The 12,518-nt window shown below is 47.1% G+C and overlaps 1 protein-coding gene across 14 annotated transcripts in view; it reads left to right on the plus strand.

Moving 5' to 3' along the window:
• Nucleotides 1-4,194, plus strand: part of ankrd44 (ankyrin repeat domain 44) — a 312,538-nt gene extending 308,344 nt beyond the window's left edge. For 11 of the 14 annotated variants that reach the window (XM_038789094.1, XM_038789095.1, XM_038789099.1 and 8 more), the window contains one exon: nucleotides 121-401. In XM_038789094.1, the coding sequence (XP_038645022.1) occupies nucleotides 121-401 (281 nt within the window). Of the gene's footprint in view, nucleotides 1-120 lie in introns of all 14 variants that reach the window. The other 3 variants (XM_038789089.1, XM_038789104.1, XM_038789101.1) reach the window with 2 other exon arrangements.
• The last annotated feature ends 8,324 nt before the right edge of the window (nucleotides 4,195-12,518 follow it).

The following is a 12,518-nucleotide window of genomic DNA, read 5'->3' on the forward strand; positions in this document are numbered from 1 at the left end:
CTTTGGCATGACTTAAAACAGACGTACTGAAAGCAAATTTGAGTTTGCTGTCTTACTTCCCTTTTTGTTTTTGCATAAGACTTATATACTAACCATTCCCTTGTCTGCTTTTGTGCCCAGGTCACACCCCAGCCCTGGCTTGTGCTCCTAACAAAGATGTGGCTGACTGTCTGGCACTCATTTTGGCAACCATGATGCCTTTCTGTCCTCCCAGCACAATGACGTCCTTCAGCATCAGTCTAATAAAAAATGACAGTCTGAACGCACCTCTGTCCTATGATTCCCCTAATACGGGTAGCAACATTAATTCTTTCAACAAACAATTGTGTAACAGTGTAGGAAAAATGGATAGGGGTCAGGAAGATGACGATGAAAATGATTCAGACTCTGAGACATTCTGATTGATTTTAGAAAGTTTGATATATATATAGGAAAAGTCTTGATTTGTTTCTCAGTTAAGGATTACAGATTGATCAATCACTGCATATTAAAAAAGCACTTACTTAAAGGCACTTTTCTTACAAGATTTAGGAGGAAAGGATAACCTTGGAGTTTCAATTCGTAAAGAGGATAATTGAGTAGGGCAAGTGATTTGCTATTGCTTAAATCTGCCAGAAATTGGTGTTTTCACTGTCTCTGGGACATTTTATGCAAATTTGTGGTACTTGGGCATCAAATCTTGCTACTTGCAGTAACTGTGGAAATTTATGGGATTTGTTATGGGATACCGTGTTGTTCCATACCAAATTGCTTGCCCTACAAGATAGATGTTATGACAAATCAGCACAAACATGCATTTGCACTTCAATAAAGTTTTGTGGTTGTAGAGTTGCTAGGGACTAACCGTATACCTGAGCCGTTAACTACTGATAAACCATGAATGACCTGTTCCAGATTGCAGTGTCAAGTATTCATAGATTCCAAGAAAACTTGATGGCACCCTTTTATTTTAAATGTACCAGCGACTTTAGGCTAGTATTCTGTCAGCAGAGTGTGGTATTTCGTATCTTTTTATACAACCTCATTGGCAGCCTTTAAGCAATGCATAGCAATTTTGTTGAAATCTACCCACCTGTAGGATGAAGAGAGAGTAACTGCCACAAAGAACTATTCTGATAAAGTCTGCTTCATCTGCCAAAGCTTGTGTGTTAAATGGACCCATTCTCTCACCTGTGACAGGAACAGCGCAGGTGGAATGACAAGTTCTTTTTGTGTCTGGCCAACTCCGCCAAATGGACCAAATGTGCTGCAGATTGGGACTGTCGCTGTTCTTGTTCTCTTAAAATTAATGCCTTTTTAAAAATCATAATATATTTTCACAGCTACATTGAAGTAGCGTGTTTCAGTAAACAGTGCAGTATTTGAAATACAAATAAAATGCATTTCACATGTAAGTGAGATCTAATATTGGCAGATTAGAAATCAGCAAGATAAAGCTTCAGAGTAATTTACAAAACCTCACATGGGAACGATGACATTGCTCAATGCAGTAGCTGAGCAATTACTGCAACCTCGCTACTTTGACTAAAAGCACTGAAAAACTTGCAAGAGACCTTAATTATCTTGTCACAGTAGTACTGTATATTGCTGTCCAAGCAGATAAATTTCAGAATATAGAGACCTCTGATATGAAATTGCTTTAACGCAGTTAAGTACCATATCGTATTAAAGCACTGAAATTGAAGGACAAATGCCAAAAGCGATAGCCGTATATAGAGAAGATAAGTGTTTTGTTAACCAACTTTATTAAAGCTTAAGGCTGCAGTATAATTTCGGACCAATCTGTTTCTCCATTCTGTTCACTGAAATGGAATCAGCTGGTGACTTCTCTATACTGTGGAAATTTTATAAATGCATTATATTGTTTGTGTAATTAAAGCTGACTTATTTGATGAATCAGTGTAATACAAAATTAATACATTTTTGTGCAAAATTTGAGCAGGTATTGAAGTACTTTTAAACTTTTTATAATTTTTAATATATAAATAGAAAAAAAGCCTGACCAAACAAATACTGGAACTTTGAAATCCATTGCTTTGTGATTGGCAATTTTGGTAGCAAATAGTTTCACTTGGGTTGAGTTCAAATACTATTTTGGTTTTGTTGCATTATGAAATAGTTAGAGTGCCTTTCTGCCCATGAGTACTTTCCAGATGGTTTCCAAATATCTTGTAGAATTTTGCTAATTCAGTAATATCCAAGCAATAATGTTAATTTAAATTAAAAATTTACAATGAATGTAAAATTTTCTTTTTAAAGGTCCAAAAACATCTGAATGAAGAGTGGTTTGTTCACCAAACCATCATGGATTGTTTTTGCAGTGTTGTAGGATATTTTAAAAATGAAGTCTTGCTCAAAAGACTTGGCTGATCATAAATTGTTATTATTTGGAAAAGGGCATTTACAAATTAGACAATCTGACTGTGTATTTTAAAACCTTAAAAACAATTATTTGTGGAAGCTGATGCAGTGATCTATCCGTTTAAAACGCCTATATCTTCCATTTGGTAATCCCTCTAATATGCTTTAGCATGTGCAATATGTCTTGTTACAGTATAGTGCAGTATCATGATACGGTGACAGTGTTATATTTTGTTTTATGCAGTGAATGTGTAACAATCTAGCGAAAATGAACATGTATGGTGGAAGCAGTGGTCTGTGGAAATTTTATGTATTTGGTCATATTTCTACAGTTAAGGAGGGGTATAAAGCTTAAGATTTTTTTTGACGTACTTCAGAACTGTTAAAGTATAAGAAATAAATCCAAATCTAAATCCAGCCTGGACCTCAAGCACACTTTGCTCTTAAGACTTTTGTGAACTACTGAATGTTTCAGTGATTTGTAGAAGTACCTAACAGTAATTGTGAACTACTTTTTTTAAATTAAAAGCATTCAGATACTGTATATTTTTATGAAAATAAAGGGTACAGATGCTGATGCAGCATGTTGACTTATGTCATCTTTCTTAAAATACTTTCTGAACTTAACTCCTGAACATCTGCAGCCAATAATTTTGATTAATTGACCTTTGGCTAGTTTCTCTGCTCCCCAAGTCATGTATTTCTTGACAGCGTGCCGTTCATGGTGGCAAGATTCTATACTTGCGCCGCTTGTTAATGGGATTTCCTGTTGAAGCCACTCCACGCCACCGGGAAACCCACAGCGGGGATGCGCTGTTGGCGGAGAATTCATTTCCGTCCCTTTTCTCCTTTTTGCTGAAAAGCATGCTGAAGCTGTTTTTTTTTTTAAAATTTTAGATTACCCAATTATTTTTTCCAATTAAGGGGCAATTTAGCGTGGCCAATCCACCTACTCTGCACATTTTTGGGTTGTGGGGGCGAAACCCACACAAACACGGGGAGAATGTGCAAACTCCACACGGACAGTGACCCAGAGCCGGGATTGAACCTGGGACCTCAGCGCCGTGAGACGGTTGTGCTAACCACTAGGCCACAGTGCTGCCCTCTGAAGCTGTTTTTAACCATTCATTTCGACTTGATGCTTAATCATTAAAAAAATTATTTGGGGTTAATTTTGAGGCATCTTACCAGCATTAATGAGGTGATAGCCTTAAATGGGATTGCTAGCCTTGCCCCATTAAGTTAATGTCGACAATGTAGCCCACTACATTTTAAAAAGAGGCTTATCACTGGTTGCCCAGAATGTTTGCCCATTTCAGATGGTCGGCCCCTGTTAATGTAGAAACTGAGGTTCTCTGACACGAGACTATGACACTTATGATCAGATCCATGGATGAAGAAAGAGAAAAGCTTTATTAAAGGAAGCCTTGAATTATTTTTGGCGGCCCCAGAAGAGAAAGAGTGCTCCTCCAAGGTCCACAATAATAATCTGAGCTACTGTTGCCTGGGGACCCCACTCCATGATTGTGAACCCTCCCCTGCAACTTGCAATTTAAACCTTGCTGGTAATAATGCCTGTTTTGCAACCTGAAGCTTGACTGACAAATTTAAATGAGGCCAGAATCTGAAGACCACGGGTCCACTTTGCTGCCAGAATGGGTGGCTAGCAAAAGCTGAAATCGATTACCCAAAAGTCAAAATCTATGTCTTTGTGTCTTGATTTTGAAGTCAAGTACTTTTGGAGTCCACCAAGATCTGACTATTGGTTTGTTTCTGTAACTTTGCATAAAAGATAAAGCTTTGTTGAATTAAATATTTTCATCTTGTAAGATATCATGAGATCCAGCAGTCATTTGTTACCTTGCTTAACTTTTCACTCTTAACTTGTTAGTCTAGGCAGTGAGTTTCAGCAAGCTCTTAGGATGACAAACAAGTTGTTAATCAGGCAACAAAACTACTTTACACTCCAATTCAAATCAAAATGTTTTAAACAAAAACTTTGAGAACTATTGCTAGTAATAGTATTGCATTAATTAGTGAGCAACTAATGCAATTTATGTTTCCATGAAAAATGTCCCAATAAAGTTGATCAAACTTGTAATTTGTGAGCTTTTTATAAATAAATTTTGAATTTCCAATTCATTTTCTCCAATTAAGGGGTAATTTAGCGAGGCCATTCCACCTACCCTGCACGTCTTTGGGCTGTGGTGGTGAAACCCAGACACAAACAGGGAAAATGTGCAAACTCCACACGGACAGTGTGGAGATCAAACCTGGGACCTCGGTGCCCTGAGGCAGCAGTGTTAACCACTGCGCCACCGTGCTGCCCTCTGTAAGCTTCTAACTAGAGAGATGTCCCACATGTCAATGAGGTGAATAAAGATGCAATTTTGGCTGTACGCTCGGCAGTCGTGAGACGGCCATGTTGGTGTCTTAGAATCATAGTATTCCTTTGCGTACAGAAGGAGGTCATTCAGCCCATTGAGTCTGCAATGACCCTCCGAAAGAGGACCCCACCTAGGACAATCCCTCACCTTATCCCTGTAACCCCACCTCAGGGCAATTTTGCATGGCCAATCCACCTAACCTGCACATCTTTGATCTAGGAGAGGAAACCAGAGCACCCGGAAGAAACTTGAGCAGATGCGGGAGGAATGTGCAAACTCCACATAGACACCTGAGGTCGGAATTGAACCCAGAACTCTGGCTCGATGAGGCAGCAGTGCTAACCACTATCCTGCCGTGCCGCAGAGTTACACTTCTGCTTTAGCTCAAGTTTGATGCAAGACTTGATGAAGCAGGGGCTAGTAATCGCTACCTGGTGGATTGTTTAAGGGGCTGATTTGACAATTAAATTGCTACTAGTGTACCATAACATTCCTATGCAATACCGAGGGAGTGCTCCGTTGTCAGAAGTGCTTTCTTTCAGATGAGATGTTAAACCATCTGCCAATTCAGATGAATGGAAAAGATGATAAAAAACAGATTATTTGGTCAATATCACATTCCTGTTTGTAGGTGCATTGCAATTATGACTACAATTCAACAAGTACTTCATTGGCTGAAAAGTGATTTGAGATGTCCAGTGGTCATGAAAAATTCTATATAAATGCAAGCTAAAGAGTGGCATGGTATTTTGGAGGATAATGCTTCATTTAATAACCTTTCCTTACAGCATCTAGCTGAACAGGAGTAAACATGTCATTGCTGACTAAAAGTACTATTTAAAGATATATTGCCTTTTACAGTACACTTGCTGTTGGAGGATTGAAGAGGACTTTTGAAATGCACCTGGAGACTTTCTGGAACTTTTTGTCAAAAATTCAACACTTTTATCAAACCTTATTTTGAATTCTCCGAGGACTTCATCTAAAAAGAATGTGTTGTGTTTTGCCACCTTATTGGGCATATTATAGGAAATGGGAGGAATGGAGTGCTTGGTCACCTGCATCTTGCTCGAGGTCCCCCTTGGTCTGCAGGAGAAATGGCAGGAGGGACGTGGCCAAGGAAAGCAGTACCAGCTGCTAAAGGAGAGGGTGACAGGGAGGGCAACATAGACTGCTTCCCCTCTGCGGATACCGGAAATCCTTCTCTTGTTCTCCTTCATTGCTGTGTCAGACTTAGTCCCTGAGCTTTCCAGAAATGACTGCTGTGCGTCAGCTAGCCCATTCAACTTTGGAAGTGAGTTCATGCAGCCCATGTGTAGTCCTGTAAAAATAAAATTGCATTTATAATCATTTGAGTACTAAATCTGCAGGTGTACCTGCAAATTATGATGATTGGCAATTAAGACCAAAATTGTGTGTCAGAACAGGATTTTCAAACAGAATTGTCTCATTAGCACAACATCCATTTAGCACCTGTTTTATCCCTTTCACCAAAATTATCCCCTGAAAATTAAGTTAAAAACGAACCAGGATAAGTATTTGAAGAGGGAGAATATAAAGGGGGGGGGGGGAGGGGGGTGTAGGGAAATGGGTTTTCAGGAGTGAATGGTGTCCTGTGCTGTAGTTTCTATAATTAAGGGAAATTTTCCCTGAGTTTGAGCCCAGAGAGTAGATTCAAAAGTGGCTGAAATAGATATTATGACTGAGAAATTTTAAAAAAGAACCGATTGCTCTTTGTGTGATTGTTTTAGTTTGGTTCAGGTTGGTCTGTGCCAACCATTTTTGATTCATGAAGTTTCAAGTATGGATTATCTTCACCCAAAATTCCCAGTCAGAGTTGTCACCTTCACAGGGATTTAGAGTGTAAACCAGAATCCAAGGTATCATGTCCGATCTCCCTTTCCCTTTTAGAAGTGGCAAAGACTGGTGAGCCTGATGCTGCCTTATACAGTGCATAGTATTATTGCTAGTTACAGATAGTGTTATAATTTCAGTAGAAGTCATAAAGTTCACTGTCTCAAACAAAGAACATAATATTAATAACTATATTATCTATAAAATAATCAGTTAAAGATGTAAAAGTACAATGAACATGATGCGACTATCAATTCATTCAAAGACACGAGTGAAGTAAATTGTGGCTTTAATCGGCTTACAACTGAGCCTGCCTGCGACTAAACTGAACTGAGGGTGGACTTGTAAGACCGCAGCACTTGTACTTCTTGCTGGGGGCGGAGCCCTGTATATGCTCCTCGTCTCCCCCGGTGGGCAGAGCCGCGCAACGGCTCACAGATGGAGCCCACAGGGACACAGTAATATACAGTGTGAATTTATAGGTTATGCATTCACCCCCTGTTAAAAAATCAAGTCCGGCGGGGGTGACGGGTCTATAAGTTCAGTCGGTCCGGCGCTCGAATCGTACGTTGAGACCGACGGAGCTCTGGAGTTTCAGCCGCTTCGGATGGCTGTGGACAGATGTTCGGTGCGAATCCGAGGGTGGATTCTGGGGGTGGTTCTACCAGAGCTTCGTTCCTGCGGACCGGTGTGACGGGTGAAAGGGGATGCAGGAAGCCTGTAGGTGCAGGGGCGCAGGGTGTGGGAGGTCAGGTGGGGTGTAGTGTGGGGGGTACCTCGGCGGTAGTGGTAGATCTTGCAGGTGCCAGGTCCCGGAGGGAAACGGTGTCCTGTCGACCATTGGGGTGTTCGATAAACGCATAGTGGGGGTTTGAGTGCAGGAGTAGGACCCTCTCTACCAGGGGGTCAATTTTATGTGTCTGGACGTGCTTCCGAAGGAGGACAGGGCCCGGTGTCCTCAACCAGGATGAAAGCGAGGCCCCCGTGGTAGTGCCCCTAGGGAAGACAAATAATCGATCGTGAGGAGTCTGATTTGTGGCCGTACAAAGGAGGGACCTAATTGCATGGAGCGTGTCGGGGAGGACCTCCTGCCAGTGGGAGGTCAGGAGATTCCTGGACCGTAGGGTCAGTAGGACGGTCTTCCAGACCGTCGCGTTCTCACTCTCCACCTGCCCGTCCCCCCTGGGGTTATAGCTGGTAGTCCTGCTCGAGGCGATGCCCTTGTCGAGCAGGTACTGACGCAGCTCGTCGCTCATGAAGGATGAACCCCTGTCACTGTGGTCGTAGCTTGGGAAATCAAACAGGGTGAAGACACTGTGCAGGGCTCTGATGACTGTACGGGAGGTCATATCGGGGCATGGGATGGACAATGGGAAGCAGGAGAATTAATCTATAATATTGAGAAAGTAGATGTTACGGTTGGTCGAGGGGAGGGGCCCTTTGAAATCAATACTCAGTCGTTCAAAGGGCCGGGATGCCTTTACCAGGTGGGCCTTGTCTGGTCTATAGAAGTGCGGTTTACACTCCGCGCAGATCGGGACAATTCCTGGTGACAGCTTTAACCTACTCGGTGGAGAAAGGCAGATTGCGGGCCTCGATGTAGTGGGCGAGCCAGGTCACCCCCGTGTGGCAGAGGATAGCCTGTAGTCGGTCGTCTTGCACGCTGGTGCATGTGCCGCTGGACAGGGCATCTGGGGGCTCGTTGAGCTTCCCCAGACGGTATACAAAATCATAATTATAGGTGAAGAGTTCGATCCTCCACCGCAAGATTTTCTCATTCTTGACTTTGCCCTGCTGTGAGTTATCAAACATAAAGGCAACTGATCTCTGGTTGGTGATGAGGGTAAACCTCCTACCACCTAGGTAGTGCCTCCAGTGCCGTACGGCTTCCACAATGGCTTGGGCTTCCTTTTCGACAGGAGTGTCAAAGTTCCGAAGCGGAGAGGGTTCGGGAAAAGAACGCTACTGGCCTCCCTGCCTGGTTCAGAGTGGCAGCGAGAGCAACCTCTGAGGCGTCGCTCTCCACCTGAAATGGGACGGATTCATCCACCACCCGCATGGGGGCTTTGGCAATGTCCTCCTTGATGCAGTTGAAGGCCTGGCGGGCCTCGGCTGACAGTGGGAAGAGTGTAGCCTTAAATAGTGGGCGGGCTTTGCCCGCATACTGGGGGACCCACTGGGCGTAGTATGAAAAAAATCCGAGGCACCTCTTGAGGGCCCTAGAACAGTGAGGGAGTTGTAAGAGGGGGTGCATACAGTCAGGGTAGTGTCCTAGGACCCCGTTTTCCACGATGTAGCCGAGGATGGCTAGTCTGGTTGTAGGGAAAACGCATTTCTCATTATTATAGGTTGAGTTTTTGGGCGGTTTGGAGAAATCGGTGGAGGTTGGTGTCGTGATCCTGCTGGTCATGGCCGCAGATGGTGACGTTTTCCAAGTACGGAAACGTGGCCCGCAGCCCGTCCTGGTCCACCATTCGGTCCATTGCTCGTTGGAACACCGAAACCCCGTTCGTGACGCCGAAGGGAACCCGGAGGAAATGGAAGTGGCGGCCATCTGCCTCGAACGCCGTGTAGTGCCGGTCCTCCGGCCGGATTGGGAGCTAGTGGTATGCAGACTTCAGATCCACCGTGGAGAATATGCAGTACTGGGCGATCTGATTTACCATGTCTGCAATCCAGGGGAGGGGGTACGCATTGAGGTGTGTGAACCGGTTAATGGTCTGGCTGTAATCAACCACCATCCGGAACTTTTCCCCGGTCTTGACGACCACCACCTGAGCGCTCCAGGGGCTATTACTGGCCCCTATGACTCCCTCACGTAAGAGACGCTGGACTTTGGATCTAATAAACACCCTGTCCTGCAGGCTATACCTCCTGCTGCGAGTGGCCGCTGGTTTGCAGTTGGCGGTGAGATTAGCGAAGAGTGGAGGGGGGTCGATTTTTAGAGTTGCTAGACTGCATATAGTGAGTGGGGGAAGGGGTCCGCCGAAGCTGAGTGTTAGGCTCCTGAGGTTGCACTGGAGATCCAGTCCTAGGAGGGGGGTGCAGAGCTCTGGGAGTACATACAGTTGGAAGTTGGTGTAGTTGGCGCCCTGTATTGTTAGCGTCGCAATAGTGCGCCCTTGTATCTGGATGGAGTGCGACCCCAAGGCGAGGGAGATAGTTTGCTGTGTCGGAAATATCGGAAGCGAGCAGCGCCGTACCAGATCTGGGCGAACGAAGCTCTCTGTGCTCCCGGAGTCGAAGAGGCAGGGTGTCTCGTATCCGTTGATTTGGACGCACATCATGGAGCTCTTGAGGTGCTTTGGCCGCGACTAATCCAAGGTGACTGCACTGAGCTGCAGGTAGTCGGTGGCGTGGTCAGCTGTGCTGGAGCGGCCCCGTGATGACTGTCCGCGGAGGTCGAAGTCGTCGAGTGGCATATCGGGTGATGGCCAAGATGGCGGCCCCCATTGATCGCACGTGGTGGGCGGCGAGGAAGGTGGCATCCAAGATGGCCACCCTCGTAGATCGCACGTGGCGGGCGGCGAGGAAGATGGCACCCAAGATGGCGGCCCCCATGAATCGCACATGGCCGGCTGCGTGGGGGAGGATTGCGAAGATCGCGGCCCCCATGAGTCGCACATGTTGTGCGGAGGCGGAGTCGGCAGACATGCTGCCACATTGCGGGGTCTGCGGGCCTGTGAGTTGGAGGGGCGAGTGTTCGGGTTAGCGTTGGAGTTTTTAGTTTTGGCCAGACAGACCTTCGCAAAGTGCCCTTTCCGCCCGCAGCTGCTGCAGGTCATGTTGCAGGCCAGGCAGTGCTGCCGGGAGTGTTTGGGCCGGCCACAAAAGTGGCACGATAGCTCTCCGTGGTGGGCGGCTGGCCGCGCGGCGCAGGCCTGGGGCAGTCTCTGGTCGGGGGGTCCACGATGGGGTCGCGTGATCGGCCTGGAACGCATTGAAACTTTGGAAAGCAAGTTTTACCGTGTCCTCCAGGTCCTGGGCCCCTTTCTCGAGGAGACGCTGCCGCACATAATTGGATCAGACCCCTGCAACATACACGTCTCGGATGGCGAGTTCCATGTGCTGGGAGGCTGTCACGGCCTGGAAGTTACATTCTCGTGCTAGAGCTTTAAGGTCGCGCAAGTAGTCTTCTAGCAACTCTGCAGGGCACTGGCGGCGAGTTTTAAAGATGTGCCGCGCGTAGACTTCATTCACGGGCCGCACGTACAGGCAATCGAGTATCGCGGGGGCCTCAGTACAAGAGTCAGTTACATCAAGTTGAGTTGAGATATAGTGTAGTTACCAATGGAAGGAGATCGGAGTACTTTAGGCTCTACCGTGGGACCAGGCAGGGGTGCCCCCTGTCCCCCTTGCTCTTTGCATTGGCGATTGAACCTCTGGCTATGGCGTTGAGGGAGTCAGGGAGGTGGAAGGGTCTGGTGCAGGGTGGGGAGGAACATCAGGTATCGCTGTATGCGGACAACCTGCTGTTGTATGTGGCGGACCCAGAAGGGAATGCCGGGGGTGATGGAGCTGTTAGCGGAGTTTGGGGGCTTCTCGGGCTATAAGTTAAATTTAGGCAAGAGTGAGGTATTTGTAGTACACCCGGGTGATCAGGAGGAGGGAATTGGTAGGCTCCCGTTTAAGAGGGCAGTGAAGAGTTTCAGATACCTGGGGGTGCAGGTGGCCAGGAGTTGGGGGACACTCCATAAGCTTAATTTTACCAGGCTGGTGGAGCAGATGGAGGAGGAATTTAAAAGGTGAGACATGGTGCCGCTGTCGTTGGCGGGTAGAGTGCAGTCCGTCAAAATGACGGTTCTCCCGAGGTTCTTGTTCCTCTTTCAGTTTTTGCCCATCTTTATCCCTAGGGCCTTTTTTAGAAGGGTGACTAGCAGCATCATGAGCTTTGTTTGGGCGTATGGGACCCTGAGGGTGAAGAGGGTCTTCTTGGAGCGGGGTAGAGATGGGGGGGGGGGGCTGGCGTTACCCAATCTCTCGGGGTATTATTGGGCGGCCAATGTGTCGATGGTGCGCAAGTGGGTGATGGAGGGGGAGGGGCAGCATGGAAACGGATGGAGAGGGCGTCCTGTGGAGATACAAGTCTGGGGGCCCTGGTAACGGCGCCGTGGCCGCTCCCTCCTACGAGGTATACCACGAGTCCGGTGGTGGCGGCTACCCTCAAGATTTGGGGGCAGTGGAGGCGACATGGGGAGAAGTGGGGGGCTCGATGGAGGCTCCGTTAAGGGGGAACCATCGGTTCGTCCCGGGGAACATTCATGGGGGATTCCAGGGTTGGCACAGAGCGGGCATCAGACAGCTGAGGGACCTGTTCATTGACGGGAGGTTTGCGAGCCTGGGGGAGTTGGAGGAGAAATTTGGGCTCCCCCCGGGGAACATGTTCAGATATCTGCAGGTAAAGGCGTTTGCTAGGTGGCAGGTGGAGGGATTCCCTTCGCTCCCCGCGAGGGGGGTGAGCGACAGGGTGCTTTCGGGGGTCTGGGTCGGAGAGGGGAAGATATCTGATATCTACAAGGTAATGCAGGAGGTGGAGGAGGCATCAGTAGAGGAGCTGAAAGCAAAGTGGGAGGGGGAACTGGGGGAACAGATCGGAGACGGGACATGGGCTGATGCCCTGGAGAGAGTTAATTCTTCCTCCTCATGTGCACGGCTTAGCCTCATCCAATTCAAGGTGCTGCACGGGCCCACATGTCCGGGTCTAGGATGAGTAGGTTCTTTGGGGGAGAAGACAGGTGTGTCAGGTGTTCGGGGAGTCTAGCGAATCATGCCCATATGTTCTGGGCATGCCTGGCACTGGAGGAGTTCTGGAAGGGGGTGGCGAGGACGGTGTCGAGGGTGGTGGGATCCAGGGGGGGGGGGGGAGGAGGAAAGGGGGGGGGGGAGGAAAGGGGGGGGAGGAAAAGGGGGAGGAGA

This window comes from Scyliorhinus canicula, chromosome 2 (genome assembly GCF_902713615.1).
Source record: "Scyliorhinus canicula chromosome 2, sScyCan1.1, whole genome shotgun sequence".
Taxonomy (NCBI): domain Eukaryota; kingdom Metazoa; phylum Chordata; class Chondrichthyes; order Carcharhiniformes; family Scyliorhinidae; genus Scyliorhinus; species Scyliorhinus canicula.